This window comes from Amblyomma mixtum, chromosome 8 (assembly GCF_055824585.1).
Source record: "Amblyomma mixtum isolate Tamu chromosome 8, ASM5582458v1, whole genome shotgun sequence".
Lineage (NCBI taxonomy): Eukaryota > Metazoa > Arthropoda > Arachnida > Ixodida > Ixodidae > Amblyomma > Amblyomma mixtum.
The window spans coordinates 68,028,899-68,051,250 of record NC_143019.1 but is presented as its reverse complement, the minus strand read 5'-3'; the positions used below and the strand labels follow the sequence as shown (position 1 = coordinate 68,051,250).

Below are 22,352 nucleotides of genomic sequence, written 5' to 3'. Positions count from 1 at the left end.
TAATGGCACATCGTTGTCTTGGCTGGGCCCCGCCATATGGTCCGTCGTTGAAACGGCGTCGATGCTAGGCGTCGGCGTCGTCGACAAGGTTAGCGGCCCATGCTCTGACGATGTCGAGCTGGGTGGCCCGTTAGGGTTAGCGGGCCGGCCTCCGCTTTATAACTTTCAAGTCTGGTAGAAAGCCGGAAACTGGTCCTACCGCTTGAAATTTCTATCCTGGGGATCCAGCACTTGATACCTTTCCGTTCCGAAGAAAATCCGGTGGCGAGAATCATTTGGTCCGGCCGAATTTGGTCAAAATCTGCGGAACCGATGCGACGCGCGTCCGCTTGCTTGAACCGCCATGTAGCGTCCCCCCGTTTTTTCAAGAAAATAAACAGTTGGAAGTTGGAAACAGTACATGTATGTACTTCGTCGTTAGCCTTATTGCGCAATAACCTAATTTCATTCCCATTAATGTGTTATTGTTATTCTTATCATTAATGTTTATCGTCCGAAAGCAACACCGGCTGTGAGGGACGCCGTAGTGAAGGGCTCCGGAAATTTTGACCACTTGGGGTTCTTTAACGTGCACTGACATCGCACAGCACACGGGCCTCTAGAATTTCGCCCCCACTGAAATACGACCGCCGCGGCCGGAATCGAATCCGCGTATTTCGGGTCAGCAGCCGAGTACCGTAACCACTGAGCCACCGCGGCGGGGCCCATTAATGCGTAACTTGTTCAAAATGAGGTCACTGTCTCTCGGTGTAGAATACTATAGACATCTCATTTTAATACACATTTTTTTCTTTAATACGATTAGTTAGACATTAGAATACATACATCACCGCATGGTATTCGCCTCCGAACACTAAAAAAGTTATAATAAATTTTATTCTGTTATGCTGTTTCGGTTTTATCGACCTAACAATGACGTGAGGCACGGAAAAACTTAGATTCCCCTGAACCCGTATTGCACATTGGTCTCGACCTGCTGGTACCTTTCCCGACGTCCAGCTCAGCTGGTAATTGGATTGCCGATGTCACTGATTACACAAGCAGGTACACTATAACGAGTCCATTATTAACTAGCCATAATTTGCGAAAAAATTATTGCATGGCTGTCAAGTTCGCTGAACCTTTTGATGCGCCATTCAACCAGCACAGAGTGTACGGGGCGAAGTGGCTTCATTGACATGTACACCTGTTCCCAGTCGAAGGTTTACCAAATTCATGGAACCGCGGACGCACGACGGAGGCTCGGTGGCTGTTCTATTGTTTCCGGCGGCACTGCCGCCAGACGCGCAGCCTTGTGCAGTGTTCAGTGTTTGAATGCCTGCGGTGGTCGTGTTTGTGGCCAGTGGATGTTTTTTTTTAAGCTTCTTCTTTCCCTCGGTGTCACGCATTCGTTCTGCTCATGTACATAGCTTACTGTGAGGACGCAGGTGTACGGTGGCCGATCGGTACGCGATGTGGTGTCAATGGGTCGTTTGAGCTTTGAGTACTCAGAAGAGCTGTAGTCTCCAGTGGGCGCTTGACCGCTCAGCGAGAGCTTTCTTCTTTTTTTTTTTTATAAATAACCTGGAGTGATTGTTCGCGAGGAATATGTGTGCCCCGTATGCACGTGTGCGGAAAGGAAACGTAGAAGAAGGCAGAGGTTCGGAATGCAGTGAATTCTGTGGTGTTGTATGTGCGCTCGGTACCTCTTCTTTCCCCAGTATTTGGTTAACTGTAGGGGTGTGCGAATATTCGAAATTTTCGAATATAATTCGAATAGTATATTTCTAGTATTCATATTCGATTCGAAATCTAAGTATTCGTGTTGTTTCGAATATTCGATCCGACGCGAATATCGTACCCAGCCGAATATTCTATTGCGAGCACCGGCGTTCATTTCGGTCCGCAAGTCCTATCAAAAGAGACATAACAATATAGCGGCGCCCAGAGCAATGCGTAACGTTTGACCATGCAGTAGCTGACTACGCTGGTGAGCTTCTTTGTGGCTATGCGTGGGAAGCTGGTATAGTCAGAGCTCTGCACGAAATATCTCGCAATACGTGCCAGTTCAGTGCCAAGTGAGAGGGCATTTTTGTGGCTGAAGAAGTCGCTTCAGCTAGAAGGGAACTAACTACTTCTGCCTGACCGTATGGGGCAGCCGGTTTTCCTTCACGACAAACTTTTATGTTCATCCCAGCAATGCGCTTTTGTACTTATGGCAAGCTAGCCTTAATCAATGCTGTGTACTAGCTATCTTCTCTGATATTTCCACTCTTCTATGAATAATGTTCGAGACTTTGATACTTTTTGTGCAGCCACACACATCTTTTGTGTTCATTTCATCACTGATAGTTGAACTGTGATGTTCTTGGGTGCTCAAATAATGTTTTGTAGTGGTTAAATGCATCTGACCTTGATTATTCGATATTCGATTCGATATTCGGAACCAAGTATTCGTATTCAATTCGTATTCGAAAAATTTGATATTCGCACACCCCTAGTTAACTGATATTCTTTCCCCAGAGTTAACAGAGTCCCCTCTCCGGCTGCGCCTGTTGAAATCCTCTCTTAAGATCTCGTAGAGGGGAACTGCTGTTGAAGATGAATTGTTGTAGGATTCTTGACGTCTTGCAGATTCAAATTGCTCAATCACATTGCAAGAGGACACTTCTGGAAGGGTTAACTTTTTATCAGAATTAAAAGCACAAAGGAAGATACAAGCGAGGAGTGAGTGAGTGAGTGAAAACTTTATTAGCTCTAGATTCGGATTGTGTTCGGTGGTTTTGAGATGGCTTCGTCCATCTTGCTCAAAGGTCGGTTGCCCTTAGTCCAGGGCTCCGCTGGATGCTGCTGCCAGTTTTGCTCGCCGAATCAGACCTTCTTGGTCGACCCGACGATCGCTGGAGAGCACTCCCTCCCATTGCTCCGCACTCGGGTTTGTTATCACTGGTACCACGCTTATCCTCTGGCATGCCCACGTTATGTGGTACAGCGTGGGGGGTTCTTGGCACCAAGGGCATTTGTCATTGTATTGTGTTGGATATATTTTGTTGAGTACGTGTAGGTTCGGGTAGGAGCCCGTCTGTAGCTGTCTCCACGCGACAGAGTCCTCTCTGCTAAGGGAGTTGTCCGGTGGTGGATACCGCTTTCTGCAGCCCTTGTAATAATTTAGAATCGCCGAATAATCTTGGGGTACAGGTTCGTTCCCCTCGAGGTCGCCTACGTTGGATGCTCGGTAATAAGTGTACCCTCGAGCTATCCTGTCCGCCTCTTGGTTCCCTGTTACTCCCGTATGTCCCGGCGTCCATACTATCGTATGCCTGATTGGTTCTTCGTTTGTTTGTCGTTGTGTTATGTGGCCCCCAGAGCGGAGTATGCGGAGCGCTCTGTGCCCTATTCTGCCGCGTAGGTAGTTGCGGCATGCTGTTTGTGAGTCTGTAAGGATTTTTAGAGACCGTTTAGACCGATAGCCCTCCGCTGCCGCTAGAGCGACGGCCGCTTCCTCAGCCTCGACTATCGTACAGTCTTGTAGTGATGCGCTGGTGATCTCGCGTAGCGTTGAGTCAATCACCGTTGTTACCGCATTGCTGTTGTGCTGCCCCGCTGTTCTGGTGTATGTGGCTGCGTCCACGTATACCGTCGTTTCTTGGGGTGCTAATGTCTTTTGTAGGTATTCAGCCCTTGCCTCTCTGCGTGCTTTGTGTAGGTTGGGATCCATGTTCCGGGGTATTGGCGTTACTTTTAGTGTGTTGCGATATTCGTCCGGAATTGTTTCTGTCCTCTGTATTTCTTGAATTTGATCGGCGCGGCGAGAACATATTTACACTTGACTGACTCGATGTGACGAAACCAGCCCTCGGTCCTGCCGAAACAGCTGGTTTTAAATCCTAAGTGCCCGCCCCCGTTGGGGAGAATAACCAATCAGGTACTGTACAAACATCCACCCAATAACTTATTGGGGAAAGGAAAACACAACCAACCCATAATTGGGGAAAGAAGGTAGCTCATCGCGACACCATACACATATGGTATGTACACTTTCCACCATCACGATTTTGCTTTCCTGCTGCGAGCTTCGCGAACACTCTCACTTCCCATGATACAGATTACTTCAACGTCCGGTTGACCCAAGTTCCAGGAATGCCACTTCAGCCCATCTGTTTCTCATCGTCGCTCCTCATGCCTGCAGCTAGCGTGACAATATGTCAAAGCACGCCGCTGCAGACATGGTACAAAAGCCACGCACTGTGACGCGGGTTCGCCTCGCTGTAAACACGTGCACACAGGATACGACCTAACGACTCCGTCCATGAGGGGAGTTTGACGTCTCCCGTAATCCCCCGCCATTCGGCGCCGCCCCCCCCCCCCCTTCTTTCTCTCGCTGGGTTGACTGACCCCTTTCTGTGCGATTGTGCGGAGGGCCCAAGAAAAAGGACGTAATGGGTATGCCACTAACGCGACCGGATGCGGTAAACAAAATACAGCACCGCGAACTTCTCTCCCAGTCTTTGATTAGCTGACGGAAACTTTATTTTCCTTTCCCTAACTATCGATTGGTGAGAAGCGTCGCCTGTTTTATTATTGGTTGCTGTAGAAGGCTTAAAACTCTGCGCTCTCGGTTAAGCGGGGGCTGATTTCGTGTAATTAACAGTTCAGTCATGTTGTAAATAGTTTTCTCTTTGCTCGTTTCTTCTTGGTTCTTTATGTGTAAATAAATAGTTAACCTTCTTTTCCTGCCGTCTAGTAATGTGCATGTTTGCGAGTCCGAGCCATCAATCCATCGAAAAACCCAATTTCATCATCATCAAGTGTTTCCTCATGTCGCCACGTGAAGGGGATCTCAACTGGCGCAGTCAAGACAGGATCGCAACTGGCGCAGCCGTGACAGGAAACTCAACTAGGGCTTTCTTCTGCAAGGCGGCATCACGGTGCTCCATGACAATTATTCTTATCCACTGAGGTCGCTAGTTGCTGTCAGAAGCGTTAATGACTATCAACCGATAGAAAATGACCGCAGGTTATCATACCCAACGCCAGTGGTCTTACTCAACGCCTCAACCGAACATTGGTCACTATGCTCTACTGTGTCCACGGCCTTCGTCAAAAGTAAAGCGCTCAAGAGGTTTGTTTCTAAGCAGTATGCTGAGATTCTCCTTATAGGATCCATGGAAGCCCTGAATTTTATTGCGAAAGCAATACTGCTCGAGGTTTCCGCTCTTGGCCGTCGTCCCGGAGAATCCACCATTGACCTTTAGCGTGACCTATGTGTGACGTCTTACCAGTTGTGGAAAAACGGGGCCCCAACTCGGCTCGTCGCCGTCGTCCCAGCGAATCCTCCACGATATGTCGGATGATGTGTATAAGGGGAAGCTGCAACGATGTGCTGCAGCTAAGAAGCGGTGGCATGCGGAAGAAACGGATGAAGAGCGGGTTGCTTTCGCAATCCACTAGGCTTAACCAAGCTAAGCCTCTGCCAATTTTTTGAGGGATGAGGACGACAGTTCTTATCCACAAGGCATTGAGAAAGCTAGCGATGGACAATGAGTCACATAGAATAGACCCAGAGAAAAATCCTCTGGGCTCTTTACGTTTGATAAAGGCTGTATATATGTCTCCGCCGACCATAGTGTTGGAAAAAGTTCTCTACGTACCTTATCTTACATTCGCCGACAATTCCTCGCGTCGCGATACGGCGATATTTTCGCCATTTTCTCTTTCTTTCACCGGGCACTCTACATTGTCATAGGGCCAGGGGACATTGATACTGCCTTCTGGCGCCTTGACAACACAGTACGGACGAGATGTCATTCCATGAAAGCGGAAATCGCGTGCCAGCTTGCCCATGCACGCCTCTCTGCGTCACAAACTTATATGAAGCCGGTTTAAGACTGCCAGCATAGGAAAAACCCAGTAAAAAAAAAACATGGGAACCAATTGGACATTCCCATTGGTTCCAATTGGATTTTTCAATTGGAAGGAATTGGTTCCAGTTATGTTTTAGCCACCTGACAAATTGAACCCGACCGGATCAAACTGGACGAGCCATTTCGACCCATTTGGCCAGGCTGTTATTTCACCCAGAAAATATTCCCAAAATACGTTACGTTCACTGAGAAAGGTAGCTAAATGTTTGTGACTAATATGCTCAAGGATGTTGGATAAACATTTCTACAATTTAACATATTTTAATGTGCAAAAGGATAACTGATTTATGAGGACTGCAAGGAGACACTGCTCTTAGTGCCAATAAACATTTTTCTACGGAATTGAAATTAACATGCTTTTATGGAAATCAAAGCCACTGACACCCATGCATCACGCACAAGCAACACTGCACATTCAGGCACTAGTAGCATATATTACCTCAATATATACATCCAGAGAACACACTTCTGCTTCAACTTATATACTACCCAATTTATAAGGCTCTCATGCTGGGGCCAGTGGCGCTTGCCCTCTGAGCGCAGTTATTCAATTTAATTTCAGCTCCAGTGGTGGTGTAGATTATGAGGGCAATTTAGTAGGTTAAGCTGCTCATAGCTCTTATAAGAACCATATTAGTTATACCTTGGTTTGACAAATATGCAAACATTCGTTGTATAAATTCCATGGAGTTGGGCGGACCAATTGGATGCGATGGGTAAAACCATTTGGGATCACCAATTGGGAACCCAACTGGTCCAATTGGATAGTCCATTTGGACCATCCAATTGGAACACCATTCCATTCCAATTGGGACACCATTCCAATTGAAACTAGTTGGAAACTGAACTCGTCCAATTGGAAATTCAATTGGTTCCAATGGTTCTTTTTGACTGGGAATGCACACCTCACTGGTGTCGCTCGTTCTCCTGTGGTGTCCATCTCGCACAGTCGTACTCGCTAGATAACTGGTTTAGGGGGGTTTAACGTCCCGAAGAGACTCGGGCTATGAGGGACGCCGTAGTGAAGGGCTCCGGAAATTGCGACCACCCCGGCTTCTTTAACGTGCCCTGACATCGCACAGTACATGGGCCTCTAGCAATTTCACCTTTTTCGGAATGCGACCACCGCGGCCGGGATCGAACCCGCGTAAAATATTCTCCCCGTAGTAAAGCAGCAAGTTGGGCTTTAGTAGGATGCAACTTAAGTCTGCAATGAAGTTCCGTCCACATTCAGCCTCTGCGCACAGAATTTCTCCACGACGAAAAAGAAGTCCGCTGCTTAAACGTTTCTTGCTACCTAAGCAAGAAGCTTATCACAAGAAAAAAATTATGAGCTCTAGGATTCTGATACGTGGATTGTTTGATACAGTCAAACATTAAAAAGCTGATTTCGGTTACTGTTGGGATTGGCCAGCGGAGTAATAGAGGACGCCGCGGACCATGGCTCAGTGTGCAACTGGTGTTTTCTTTTTAAAGGTGTATCCTATAGTTGATATTGAAGAAGCGTAGCTTGTTGGGCCAGTTGGTGCATGGTACGTAGAAAACCAGCGAAAAGGACGCATTCACAAGGAGGAGAAGTTTCCAGCGTTGTCCTGTGTACTTATCCTCCTTGTGAATGCGTCCTTTTCGCTGGTTTTCTACGTACTATAGTTGGTAGATTTGGGTGAAGTTGCGCTACTTAGAGAAGTTGGTTGGAAAAGCTGGATCCAGTCGTAGTCACTCTCTACGTACATTGGCCGTTCCCGAGGGCTCCGTCAGGTCACCTGTTTGATGTGATCGACAGCCGTGCGAGCACACAGAACCATGGAGCATGAGCGTACATTTCGTCGTCGTCGCCAGTAGAGTCTCTGGAAAGCAGATCACCGCAATCCTCCCGCATCGAAAAACACAACAGAAAACTTTATTTATTTATTACCTCAAAGGCCCCGGTTGTGGGACATTACATGAGGGATGGGCGGATTACATGCAGACTATATAAAGATTACAGAGCACATAAAGTTTACAGGATACTTAAAGATTACTGATTACATAAGGATGGCCTCAATCTTTTTCTTGAAGTCGATGCAGTTGACAATGAGTACGGCTTCCGGCGCCAGATCGTTCCAGTCCCGAGATGATATGACAAAAAAAGAACGGAAATGAGATGTAGTTCTTGCAGCGGGTGGGTATACGGTCTTGATGTGGTTGTTGCGGCTAGAAGGACGATGAGCTGTTGATATGATAGATGATCCTAAAGGTGAATGATAGAACTTGTGGAATAGGCATAGTCGAGATATTTTTCTTCTAGTTTCAAGGAAACTAGATGTTGTCACAACGGATTTTCCCGTAGTATTTTGGAACCTGACAACACAAATTTTTGTAGTAACAACAGGATTTTCTGTAGTACTGAGCTGCAGTCACCTGTCGAAACTACAGAGCCATTTCTGTCGCAACAAGAAAGAACATCGCAATATTACAGAAAAATATGTCGTAACGCCAGGACAGCAGAAATTTATGCTTTATTTTGGGACCGGCCACAATACTGACGCTCCCGGCATGATCGCTCACGTCTGCTGTGCCTCGTGTATTCGTCATCGTAAAGTCGTATTATAAATTAGAAAATAATCTTCGTAGTTAGCAGAGGCAGCTTTAGTGATATCGTGAACGAGCACTCAGAACAAATTGGAAACAATTATTTTTGAAACTCTTTGAAGCTTTATCTGGCGTATGTATGCAGCTCCTAAACGAGAGCGCAGAGGCTTTGGATGGGCGACGCTCTATGCACTTACGTGCAAATTTTCATGTTCTCTGTTATGGCAACATTGGGCAACGGTGGCCATGTTCCTTCCGAGTCCGGCATGGAGTTCTTTCCTTCCTCCATGAAGTCCGGCGACTTGGGGAAAAGCAATGCTCTAATAATAATTTTCCAGTGACTAGCGCGATATAACAATTGACGCGCTGAATTCACCGACATGATTCGCCTGTCTCGCGACTGACGCTCGTGCTGCTCGGCTCACGCCGTGCCAAGCAGCCGACGCGCTTCCAGACAAGCGTCGAGATGGTGAGTTTGCCGCCGGAAGGTGATGTCACGATCAGGAAGACTAAGAGCTCTCGCGCTGTGCGCCGCTGTCTTTTGCGAATAAACCACGCAGAATTGTTTTCTTCTTTTTTATTGTGACGGTGTGCCTGCTGGACTCTCGAAAGAAGTCCGGTAACATCCGGTGGTGCGGCACAAAAATGCATTCTTCGACATCCGATAGACGCGTGGTGGGGGCGGTCCGTACCGAAGCAGACGTTTCTGCCGGAGAGCACGGAAAGAGGGGCAGGTCCAAAGCAAGTGTTCAGTGTCCGCCTCGCAAACAGAAGGGGCATGAGTCATCGAAAGGGGCATGGTACTGTGCTGGTCCCGACCAGGTTACCGCTGGCCCAAGCAGCACGGATAATCTGTTCAATACTGGAAACGTATTGACAGAGGCCTGTCCAACTAAGGAGCGGAGTGAAACCATCCATTTGCATTACTGGACCGACTACCTGTGCCGTTTCGAGGAGGGTCGGGGGGGTCAGGGTGACACGAAGCCGTAACTTTCGAAGCATACCTCTGGACAGTACGCAAGGCCACCAGGAAGGTTGGTTGGAGCCACAAGGTGGGAAAAGTGCTGGCCTGGCGCGCAGGAGGTTTTCTTTTTCTTGAAGGGGTATTGTCTCCGGAGCGGTTGGGGCCGCTTGAAGGGCACGTGGAGGAGCAGTTTCTTGACTTGCTCCATCCACCAGAGCTTGTGTGGGGGGCATCTGGACGAAACCATCGTACACATACCGTGAGGGAGAGTTTTCGAATGATGTCCTGAATTAGCTGTGCAAATAAGTCGGTGTTCAGAACGCGCCGCAGACTACGGAGGGCGCCTGAGGAGTCTGATATTCAGTGGGGCACCTCCTATAAGGTGTACCACAGGGCGGCCCCCACAGCGAAGCAGGTGAGAGGGGGAGGGGATGCGTTTAGTGATGTCACTGAGTCTTCGATTAAGCTTTCCTCGTTCAGCTATCCATCCTATCGCTCTACAAAAGCTCCGGTTGTCACCTTTGAACATTCCACCTCTTGGGAGTTTAGTATACCCCCATTGTATTGCAACGGCGGCGATGGAAAAAGGCGCGAAAAAAACCCCGCACAGGTCATGATTCCCGACCTCGGGCGTATCGATCGCGCACCATCACTCCTCGCGCACATTTATCCGGATCTGTACAAACCAAACTGTAAACACCGTGGCCAACGAGCCAACCACGATGACATCCTGTGGGATTGTAAAATAGCCACCTCGGGGTGATCTACTTATAGCTCCTTCTCTCGAGCTCGTGAGAGGCCGTGCTGGCTAGCTCTGACCCCAGAACGCAATTCTTGGCGGTGGAGTGGGCTGACAGTCGTCGAGGGCTATGTACTCTCCACCACTTATCTCGACCTCTTACCAAGCTCTTTCCGGCCAATAAAATGTTTTACAATCAATCAACCGACCTCGAGCGGCTGTGGACACGCAAGGCAGACTGATAATCACCGGCAGTACTAAAACAAGATCCTCTGAAACGGCAGCAGAGGCGGCTACCGCTCTTGCCATCATTAACAACAACGCCGATAGTATACTAAGCGTCTCGAAATTCTCCATACGCAGTTATGGGAGGGGCAGAATTTCTCAGGCAGCAATGAACATATCGGATCAAACAAAAAACTCGGCAATTGATATGGGTCTCGGCTCAATCGGGGAACCCTGGTAACGAAGCGGCGCATTTATAGAAAATGGCGAATTTGGGTACTGCGTTAAGGGCTCCCGGTAGATGTCGCCTTCTGTTCCTCGCCCACCTTCACCAAGCACGCAGGAAGTGATAACGGAACTCTTTCGCAAGTGCCCGAAACAGTAAAGAGAACGCGCCTTTATTTGCATTACTCAATGGGAAGATCTATTGTGCGCTACCCTGACGTTCCCACAATGTTAGAGCGCAGTGTAGGATTCCGTTAGACTGGACGGCCGTTGTACTTTGGGGCAGTGCCCTGCCGTCGAGACGAGCGATTAGGTGACAGTTTTAATCTACAGAGGCATGTTAGTTTGCTTGTTTTTAACAGATGGAGCTTTTGCTAGGGAAAACTGCAAGGCTTTGCAAGAGCCGACAGCCACGCAGCATCGCGTGAAATAGACATCATTTTAATTACATTAATTACACCGCATGTATGCAGATTTGCTCCGCTTAGAACAGGCTGCTCATGGTTGCGAACGCTTGCGTACACTGCCTTCGGCTAAATTATACTAAGGGATCCCAAATGCATGTTGTCCGCTGACCTGATACGCCCTGCGAACTACCACCTTGTTATTGGATGCGGGGATCCGCTGAAAACTTCACGACTAAGCATGATGTGCAGATATGTCCGATAGTGAACACTAACAGCACTAACAGCACAAGTTCATATAGCTGTGAAGGGGTAACACGGGTGTTACGCATCTGTCGTGGCTTCATGCTAGCGCTGCACCGCGCCCAAGGTACGCAGGGGACACGCGAACAACCTTTCAAGCCTTGAAAAGCAGTAGCACCACCCTTCACTAGCAACCTCTCCAACTGGACTGCTTCCACGGTTTTGCGGCAGCACAGGAGTTAACGTAATTCTACAGTTTATGCGAGCATAAAATAAAGTCCACCATCAATGTTACTGTCACCACAAGCAAATTGGTTCACTGCAGTCACTCGGCACACGCTACCCAAACCGTAAGAGGCAATACACAGTCACACTCGCTTATCACAAACATCATCATTGTGCACAAACCGCACCACAACCATGCCAATCAGGCCCAACAGCGCAGCAAACGAAAACAACGAAAAAAAGCGACACTGCGCTTCCTGTTACATGTCCGCGCACGAGTCGTACAACAGATTGCGACAAGTCCCCCATAACGTCCAGCCAAGAAAGTCAACAGCGATGCAACTTCTGTGCTTTCAAAAGTAGCATATGAAGACAACAGGCTGAATATAGAGGAATAACGTATGTGACAAAAATAAAACGCGTGTATTCTTGAGACATTTTACTGCAGCTATAATTGCAGAAGAGTAACGTTAATTAGTTTGCTTAAAAAAAGGAACATTTGTTCTCTGGGTTCATCTTGCTTCCTCGCGGACATTTGTACGCCTGGGCGAAGAAGTCAGAATTCCTCACGACCTTGTTGCAGTCTGCCGCACTGGGGTTCCTGTCACCAGCGCTCGCACAGGTGAGGAAACACAGGGTCATGAAGAAGACGCGCTCTTCGGGAAGCTTCTCACTGAGTGCCGAGTCGCCGCCGTCGGACACTAGACGAGACTTATTGAATGCGGAGAATACGACTTCCAGGGCGGGCACTTCGGGGAACACGCTCGCCTTTCCACGCTCATGCTGACACTGTTCGCGAGCGAGGAATGCTGCCAGCGTGGAATTGGACAGGATGGTGCCGTCTACCATGGTCCCGTTGGCCGCCCACCTGATTCCTTCGCTGTCCAGAGCCTTGACCAGCTGCATGGCCATCAGGAAGACGAGGCCACCGTACAACATGGCATTGGTCCCACCACTGTAGTACGCGGGGGCGTTCGCTATGCCGACTGCCAGCTTGGCGGCGTTAGAGACGTAGTCGTAGTCGGCGTAGTCCGGGAAGTGGTTGCCCAGCAGCAGCATAGCCTCGTCATATTCCGACGTCTTGTTCATAGCTCTTGCCGCCTGTCGTGTTTCGACCCAATAGTGGGCGTAGGATGGCTCTTTCTCAGGAAAGACGGCGTAAATTTTTTCCAGCACATCGTCCTCGAGGAGTGAGGCCGGAGGCCAAAGCGCATTTTTCACGGCCAAGAGCTTGTCCGTCACCAATGCTTTGCTCCGGTCGTCCATCCAGTGTGCATTTTGTGTCCTCTCCACGGCAGCCGAGATAAGGCGATTGAAGCCGGTGTTTATGGTCTCGCGGTCACGGTCAGTGAACCTCGTGAAGTAGGCGAGTCCGAGCACGAGAACCTTGAACGAGGCTTCCACGTGGTGTGCACAGTATACCGGAAGCAACAGTTCAGCAATCTCGTGGCTGCCGTAATAGCGAACGAGGGCGGAATAGTCGGCAACAATACTGAAATACTGCACGATAAGCCACGCTATGTGCTTCTTCAGCAGAATTGCGTTGTACTTGTCGAAAATTTTCGCCACTGTTTGAAAGAGCGACACGTCGGTGACAATAACCTCGTCGTGAACACTTAGTTCTGGCTGGAGCAAAAGACCATCTTGGAAGCCCTGGGTCCACTCGGTCGAAGATACATTTGGTACGTGGGAGCTGATCTCGCCGAAGGAGAAGAGGCCTGGCGTCTTCCTGGTGGATGTGGACACATTGTACAGGGTGTCGATTATGTCTCCTTCCATTCTGCGCATCTCATCGACGGTCTTTTGGGTTAGTGGCGGCCGAGTAGCGCTGTCGGGATAGAGGAAGATGAGGAACTGCTCCCAGTACTTGACGTACGCATTAGCGACTCGGTGGTGGTGATTCCGGATTATGGGTAGGTATAGTCCCGGACTAACAAAGACGCGACGCTTCCCAGATGACGACGGGCGCAGCACGTTCACCGTGATCCAGAAAGACCACTGCCACTGGTAAGTGACGGAGACTAACATTCCCAACGGCGTCAGCGTCTCTTCGGGAGCTCCTGGCCAGTTGATACCGTACTCCTTTAACTTGTCGCGGATTAACGCAATCTGCGAAGCGTTCTTAGGGAAGTTTTTTGCGCACATCTTATACATGGCCAGCGGTTTCTTGCCGGCGGGCAGCGACAGCGACCCTCTCTCCAGGGTGTCAACGAAGTGGTCGTACCAGGTGAACCGCAGGTCATCCATTGTCGACCTGGCCAGGTCACGATGAGCCTTAGGCGGTTCCCACGCTGAACAGACGAACGCAGCATAGTCTTCGCAGGGATCGAGCTTCCAGTTAAGGTTCTGGGTGAGAAGCGCCGCGTGGCGACGGCAGTCCTCCGTGCGGCAGAATTTCTGGCTGGTGGCCTTCTGCCTTGAGATGGCGAAAAGGATGGCTAGGGTGCCGAATAGGAGGCCGGTTCCAACGCACACCAAAAAGGTGGTGATGGTGGTCCCGGTTGGGCCACGGGACGGTTTCTGGATGGGTGAGCGCTCCGGAGACCGTGATGCCTGCGGCGTGGAAGGATCTGTTATCAAGACACAGCTTTTGTTGGCACGACTGTGTTGCAGTTTGCAGCATATTTAAATAAATGTTGAAGAAGGGCGAGACGGGTAACAACACAAGAGGGCAGTACAATTTGAGCGGTTAGATTTGCATGCTGCGTGACGTCGTCCAAGCAAACAGCTAGGTGTGTGTTCTTTATGTGTACGTTAGAACAAGGTTCAAGCACCCGGATACAAGACAGAAAAAGCAGCAGCTATGATCACTAGAGCAGGCTGCTTTGGCCTTAGTGCACCTTTATTTTAATCGTCTGAAAGAAGCAGCGTCTCTTCGGACTGCTTAAACGAGTCAGCATTTTCGTGGTCATCATAATTTTATTGTTACTGTCATATGAAGTCGATGGCGCTGGAGACGCCTCGCAGTGAGTATCCTTGCTGAGCGTAAAACACGTGATGCCGGCGGTAGAAATATGAACAGTTCTCATTTATGCTTGCAGAAGTATAAGTATTCCTCGTAGTAACAGAAGGTATCGGAAGACAAAACACTGAAAAGCGAAACTCTAGCGGAGAAGCCCTTGGGGTGCGCGAACAATAATCTTTCCAAACCGAAGGGAATACGGATAAGCTATATTTACTAAGGACTTGAATAACAATGCCGCTAAGAACTGAGTGGGCCGCCGCAGTGGCTGCTAATGGCAGTCATCTGCTGACCCGTAACACAAGGGTGTTCGGTCCTGGCTGCGGCGGTTGAATTTCGATGCAGACGAAATTTCCGAATCGTTCCACAACGGCGTTTAACCCTATGAAACCAAACCGAAAACCGAATCGAACATAAAGAGGTCGTTTGTGTCACTAGCGATACTTGTGAAAATGTTCGTACGAAACGAATACTCATGCGAAATTGCGATGCTCTAGTTGCGAATCTGTGAGACATCGGGATGATGCTGTAGCTGTCCAAAAAATTGGAGGGAACCCTTAAGCTCCTTTTTAGTTATGTTGGTACAGCGTAGTGGGTTAATTTTCATACCGTATTGTGCGTTTTTATCGTAAAGACTTTCAAAAATTTTCCCGCCTCAACCGCTCGCTCGTTTGCGGTGAAACTGCACACAGAGCTTGCGCAATACGGTAACTTTTGTATCGTAGCAAGTTTTACAATGGTACTTACTTAGTTGAGCCGTGCATGATGCGAAATCGTAGTTGTCTGCGTAGAGATCGTCGAACCAAAACCCGCAGACGCCGTTTTTTCGCTGAAGGGCGGCAGTGGCGACATCTGTTTTCAGCAGTGAAAAGCATCACGACAAGGTGCCGCGGCGATTTTGCAAAATAATATCATCTCAAAGGTAAAGCCTCGTTAAATCAGTTGTTCTGATAATTTTTTTCGCTCAATTGGCCGAAAAAACGGCATATTCAAACGGCACGCGTACAGCGTAGGCACGCGCTTCATGGAACGCTCACCTCGGCTACCTCGACGCCTTGTCGTGACGCTTTTCACTGCTGAAAACAGATGGCGCCACTGCCGCCCTTCAGCGAAAAAACGGCGTCTGCGGGTTTTGGTTCGACGATCTCTACGCAGACAACTACGATTTCGCATCATGCACGGAGCAACTAAGTAAGTACCGTTGTAAAACTTGCTACGATACAAAAGTTACCGTATTGCGCAAGCTCTGTGCGTAGTTTCACCGCAAACGAGCGAGCGGTTGAGGCGGGAAAATTTTTTAAAGTCTCCACGATAAAAACGCACAATACGGTATATGCAGAACTTCATTCCCTAATTTACAATCATAGATGCCTGGTAGTCCTCATGCTCCTCTTGGTGCAATGGTGCAGCAGTTAAGCGATGCGCCACTGCCTTGCAATGGCAGGCGAGGTACCACCACCCAGTGGTACCACCACCTTGTGCCACCCAGGTTGCTCTTCCCGAGCCACCAATCATTAATTTAACTGCCACCTGCCATGGTGGACAGTTTGCTCGCTATCTGGTGGGCAGGTTGTGATGACGTCGCAATGTCACGTGACTTAGGTGGGCCACCTGCCTCCTAGGTTACTCTCTGGGCACCACCTGCCAGTCATGCTCGTGATTTTTCGCTCACAACGCCAACAACGCCAACAATGTCTGCACCGGATTGTCTGGACAACGAGGCTTTTAACACTTGCGTTAAAACGCAACACTGATCTCCACCAGGCAGATCGATAGGGGCGTGTCAGGCCGCCACTTATTTCCAGCTGCAACCACTTTGCAGGGGGCTGTCCATTATAAACTACCGCCCTCCCAAGCACAGTGCAGGTGGGGATTTGGACATGCTCTTTTGACGCACCGCACCGCCGCTATCTTCACCCCCCCCCCCTCCCCATCCCCCCTTACGCATATGCTAACGTCGGAAAAGCGCCCGATGGCCCACAGCTGCCTTGCAAGGTCGCCGTTCATTTCCCGCCGCAATCCTTTGCAAGACCCCGGACGCCGAAGAAGCTTTCCATTAAGAACGAAGGCCCCTCCAAGCACAGTGAAGTAGGGAGTTGGTCTCTTGACGCACTGCAATTTTCACGGGACCCCCTCACGCCGTAGGCCATTGTCGGAAAGGCACCCAAGGTCGCACAGCTGCCTGCGCAGCCGCGGGGCCTTGCCGAGGCGTCTTTGAAGGACGGTAATTAGAAGCGCCAACTACGGTGTCTCTATCACATCTTGATCCAATGTGTGGGGAAAACAGGAACCCTTCCTTAGCTGGTTTGCCGAGCCGACAAAGAGCGCCCAGGAAAAGACGATTAGAGCGTTTTTTTGGCAATGCGGGGAACAACATCCGTTCCTTACTCTTATCCGCCCGCTCATCTGATCACTCTTGTCCGAGCGTCCCACCGTCTGAGCTGTACTGGCTTCTCTCTCAATTATATCTTGCAGATGACACGCACTGATGACGGGTGGTACGCATATGTGCCAAGAACTTGGCTTGCAGCGCGAGTGGAGAGGGGGGCGGCGGTGTGCTTGAGACAGGTCGGAAGAAGAGCCCCGACGGGAGAGGATGCGCATGCCCTTACTGAAGAGAGAGAGGGGTTGTATTCGTTTTTATTTTGTTTTTGGTCTTCGCGAGACCCTGGGTTTAAGGCTGAGCCCAACCCATGGGGTAGGTCTATGTTTGATTGGAGAATTGATGTTTGGGGCAGCCCACTGAAAATGACCGCCCCTATATCTTTGTTTGTTAAGGGGATAAAAACGAAAGTGAACGAATGGAGTCCAGCCTGAGCTGGGGCTCCATGCTTAGCATGTAATACAGGGCTACTTAGGCTCTAACCTGCTAGGTCTATGGGTAAAGTAGTGCAAAGTTTGTTTTTCTTGTAAATTAATTTCTGCTGTTTCCAGTTTAATCTCTGTACACGTATGCTGTAAATATATGCTCTTCTATCTGTCAGCATCTACAAGAACGCCTCCTGGTCTTCCCCCACGCCAAATTCACAAGAGGAAGCGATTGGAAACGATCCTGGGCTAGTTGGTCTAAGTATGTAATTTCGAAGCTGAAATTTCAGACGGAGAAAGGGAGAGAGACATGCACGAGCGCAACACGTAGGATATATAAAGAAGGCAAAGGAGCGAGCTTTGCACGTCACTGCAGTGATGAGAGACACTGTAGCGGAGATGGACACTGTACACTGTAGCGCATGGATTGCGAACAACAGTGAAGAAATGGCTCCATTGAGATATAAACGAAGTCCACTAGAGTGGTACGCGTGTAGCGCTCGTCGATGACTGTCTCCCTGTGTCCGAGAGAATTTTCGGCGTTTCTGAATCAACTGATTTCCACAAGGAAACATGCCACACGAAACCAGTATATTAACTGTACGGCTCTCATATCGTACGCGCAGGAAAATAATTTTTTGTTAGCGCCCAGACAACGCCAAACATCCTGAGAACGTCCTCAATTGGTCAGAACGTCCTCATCCCCAACAGGACATTCGGAGTACCTTTTCAGTTCATCGATGACTAAAGAGGAAGGCAGAGAACAAACTAGTGCCCTATATCGGTTGATGAGAAGGACGAGAATTGAGTCATGGGCTCGCGTGTAGGGCATTAGGGAAGAGTTTGCTAAACCTGGCTGAAGCCTGTTGCGTCGCCCAATCTGGAACGCCGCCACTCGGATGGACCGCTACGAGGCGCTGAACAATGTGCGGCATCTGAGCGGGCCGTTTTTCAAACAGCGGAAACAAGAGTGCGGAGCTGTGCTATTCAAACTTAGTGCCAATTATTAAAAACCTTTTCGAAAACTTGAGACCCAGTTCGATTTGTTTCGAGTAACATTGAAGTTCGTTACTCGATTACCTCGGGGAATCGAAAATAATGTTATTGAATTTGCTATTCAAAAGTTCCGTATGTTTGCATATTCCTACAAAACATTCAAATTTGCATGATCGTACTGCTGCCTTTGCAAGGGATGGAATAGTTTTGCATTTCGGTGCTGATTTATTGTAAGCGTCGGAGTGTCTGCATGGTTACTGTGTTTAAAATTTTAGACATGAAAAAATGATAGTAATAAACTATATTGAATTATGCGTTAGTCATATTTTTCTTATTCAAGCTACCAAATTTTACATGTATGCGGACCATTAGCGAGGGACTACTAGAAGTTTTTGACTCTAACCGAACCTTTTATTGTCAGGGCGTTAGAGGAAACTAAAGGATTCATCCCAGCCATAACCATCTTGGATGAGGACCAATCGCGGCGATTAGCATCACATACGCCAGCATAGACGCGCCTCTTAATCTCATAGACGGCCAGAATCCTCAGGTCCTACGCCAGCCCCTTATGTGAGGTCGTACTCGTACGGAACGAAGACCATGAGTCCCTTACTGTCCACCAGTGTGCACACTGCCGCCAGCGCAAGCGGCATCCAGAAGCCGAAATCGACCAAAGTCCCTCACGGGAGCCAACACCGAACCAATACGCAAGTGTACTACAGCATCAACACCTGGGAAGTGTTGTGAACTTACTTGCAACACGTGCCTCGGTGCATAGGCTCTAATTACTCACCAGCCTGAAAAACAGCGGGTATACCGGTAGAGCAAGAAGCGGGTAGAGCAAGAAATGGAGAGAAAGAGCAGAGTTCTCTCCAGCCACAGGTTTGGGCCAATAAGCTACCGGGACTCTCACAAAGATAGCACCCAAAAGGAAGTCGTTCCTCCTTGGACGAAAAGGGCGGGAATCTGTGCTCACGACTGCACTAAAGAGCTCACGCCTCCCTTCTTCAGAGCATTCCCCACTTTGATGTCTCCTGGCATGTAGCGTGCATTTCGCTGCTGCACGATGTAAATATGTGAACATATTTGCTGTTTTTTCCTTTAAACTTCCCGTCTCCTCGGTATTGCTCCTGCCGGTAGGCCACTGCGCACCCGCGTCCCAACAGCAGGCACAGATATCCATCACCCAGCAAACGATTCAGCCGAGCCGAGGCCGCCGTCTGGAGAGAGTTCCAAACCAAAAAATATACTCATTCAAGCTTCCAACATAAACTACAACCCACATTTAATCATAATATATACCAACATGTACCAATATTCTTTATACTATACCCCCCCGGGCGTGTCAACTCAACTCGTCGGCCCCTCCCGTCCCCGGCCCCAAACCCGCCCCAGTAGTGGACGACCAGTGCACAACTAGTGGACCGCTGCAGGAGGAGCCCTGGACTGCGGATACCTCCCGCACTGATTGAACACAATCATCGATCGACTCTTCCAGATTTCTCGGAAGAGAGAGGGACAAGAAGAGGATCAGTAGCAGTACACTTTGGAGAGCTCCCTCAATCTCCTGTGGTCGTTGCGACTGAAGAAAGAATAAAAAGCAAAGGGCAAGTGCCTGTCCACTGGCTCGAGGTGAGCCACAATCTCTGCTACGTGCAGAGAGAAGAGAGCTTAAAGAGATGCGAGAAGATGCTCGTCGCAAGAACCGTACGCGCCGAAGCGATGACGACGGCTTTAGCAACAATGATCCCCTGAGACAAGGAGCCCTCGCCACAGTCCACAAGAGCAACTACATCCCAAATCAGAAAGGCCAGGAATCCACCAGCAACGAACCCTCAAGCTCCGTTGCATCTGGCAACACAAAGCTCAACGAAGCGCTCTGTAGCCGGCCAATTCGTGGACATGAATGGAGCGCTCGTGTTGCGTCAGTCTGTCGCCGCATCTGACGCCTTGCTGTGCTCTTAGCATGCAGCCTAAGCTGGAACTACTGTTTATTTTAGTGCATGCGCCCAATGCCCAAGGAGTCTGCAGTGGCGAAATCGTGCGTGTGCAGTTTACTCACAATGGTCTGGAGATTGGCCATCGTCTTCAGCAGGTCCCCCGTCGATGACTTCCGGGGCTTGCTGGAGGGTATGGATCTCCGCTGCCCAGTGTGATCCCAGCGATTCTTTCCCTGCGAGAGCGAATTCATTAGCCAGCGTTGACCGAATATCCCAATGACTCTGGTGCTCACAATGTCTTCAGGTGGCATTAAAGGTTGATGCACTTTAACGCAAGAAAACTGCCCGTTGGCTAGGACCTATACCCACCGAGCTCGCTAAGACTTCTGTTTAACAGCAAAAAGGTTTTCATTCATTCATTCATTCATTCATTCATTCATTCATTCATTCATTCATTCATTCATTCATTCATTCATTCATTCATTCATTTCATTTATTTCGTCCTTAAAGGCCCGAGGGCATTACATAAGGAGGGGGTTACAAATTGTTTTGTGTGAACGCACTCATGATGAAAACATAGACAATAAAAGAAACACTGCAACTGCAAACACTAAAAATAAAGATAAAAAGTATCAAGTGGTTATATAAAAAAAAACAAGAGAAGCCAAGAAAGCACAGAAAAATACAATAAAAACTCGGGGAAAATACAGAAAAAAAGTAAAGACCAGCAAATGATTCACGAGTTCTGAAAATGACTGGTAAGTTTCGTGCGAAATGATTTGCGATCGTTGCATGATACTATGTCGTTGGGCAGGGCATTCCAATGGTTTATTGCGTCAGGAAAAAAGGAACTGCTCATTGCTAAAGTACGACTCTTGATGCTGGCTATGGGGTGGCTGTGGCTGAGGCGACTGGAAGTTCGGATCGGTGGTTTCAGCAGGGGATGTTTTGATATCGGATGGTAGAAAAAGCTGTGTAGTAGGCAAAGGCGTGAGATGGTGCGGCGTGATTCAAGTGTGGGGAGGGAGATAGAATGTTTGAGTGCAGTGATGCTACTTTCTTTTGAGTATTCAGAGGTGATTCATTCATTCATTCATTCTGGGGCATGTCGCAGGAAGACATCTGCAGTCCGCCACTGTATACCGGAGCACACCGATTCAGGTTCTGCCAAGTAGATTTGTGGAACGCGACCGAAGACAGCAGGGCCGCACCGATATTCTGCATTACGCCTTCTTTGAAATGTGGCCGCCTCGGGCAAAAATGTAAGCGGCGAGAGATGCCGCCGACGGTACGGTCCAACATTCTGCTATCTCATGATTATCAGCATCATAACCTTTTTCCGCGTCTAGACAGCTGCAGGAGAAGTGCTCTCTCATCGACCATCAATCATTTTTCTTTCGCTACTTCCAAGTTGCTCAGGTCGTCCGTCCGATTCTCCTCTTTTTCTATAGGTTATAATGTCTATGTTAACTCCGTCTCTTAAGTAATACGCCCAAAATGGGAGTCTTTAAGGAAAATAAAGTTGAACAAGTGAAACATATACAGCCTCTCTCAAAGATGTCAGACCGGCAAGCACGCAGCCTATTGCGCCATCAGCAGCGTACATTACTCGAGCAGTTATTCAGGACGTTCTGCGTACAGTTAAGCTCATCGTTTTGCCTTCCTGTTCTCATGACATCGCCTTGGGTCGGGACTTGGTCATACCACAACGCGGTTACCGATAGTGCTGTGCTGACCTGGATTTATTTGCGCTCGGTGATACCTCGCCAACCATTGCTTCTCGGAAAGCTGTCGTCGTCGAAGAAACTACCCTCCTGCGTGCTTTTGTTATTGCGCCCATCTTTGGGGACTTTGTTCGTGACGGCAATAGGATTTTATCCCATCCACCATATTCCTTCGTCGCGTCTTGCCTTGCCTTACGCGGTACTCACCTCATTTGTTGGCCACACTGAGTTGTCTAAATCCCGTTTTCATTTCCCAGCGCCCTGCGTCGTGACGAATGCCTCGCCACCCATTAATTGAATTCTCAGCCGCGATGACTCTGACGATACCCAGCCCTTTGACTTCGATGTCCTCTACACATGTTGCCGCGGTCAACACGTCGTCTACAGACGTTTACCTTCGCTTCATGGGCGGCCCTTTCTTCT

The 22,352-nt window shown here is 48.9% G+C and overlaps 1 protein-coding gene across 3 annotated transcripts in view; it reads right to left on the bottom strand.

Annotated features, from left to right (window-relative positions):
- LOC149332843 (uncharacterized) overlaps window positions 1–22,352 on the bottom strand; it is a 97,161-nt gene that overhangs the window by 58,470 nt on the left and 16,339 nt on the right. For 2 of the 3 annotated variants that reach the window (XM_089558426.1, XM_089558425.1), the window contains exons 4-5: window positions 20,328–20,438; window positions 11,048–14,052 (exon numbers count right to left, since the gene is read on the bottom strand). In XM_089558426.1, the coding sequence (XP_089414552.1) occupies window positions 11,983–14,052; window positions 20,328–20,438 (2,181 nt within the window). In that variant the 3' untranslated portion in view covers window positions 11,048–11,982. Of the gene's footprint in view, window positions 1–11,047; window positions 14,053–20,327; window positions 20,439–22,352 lie in introns of those variants that run through there. The other variant, XM_089558427.1, reaches the window with a different exon arrangement.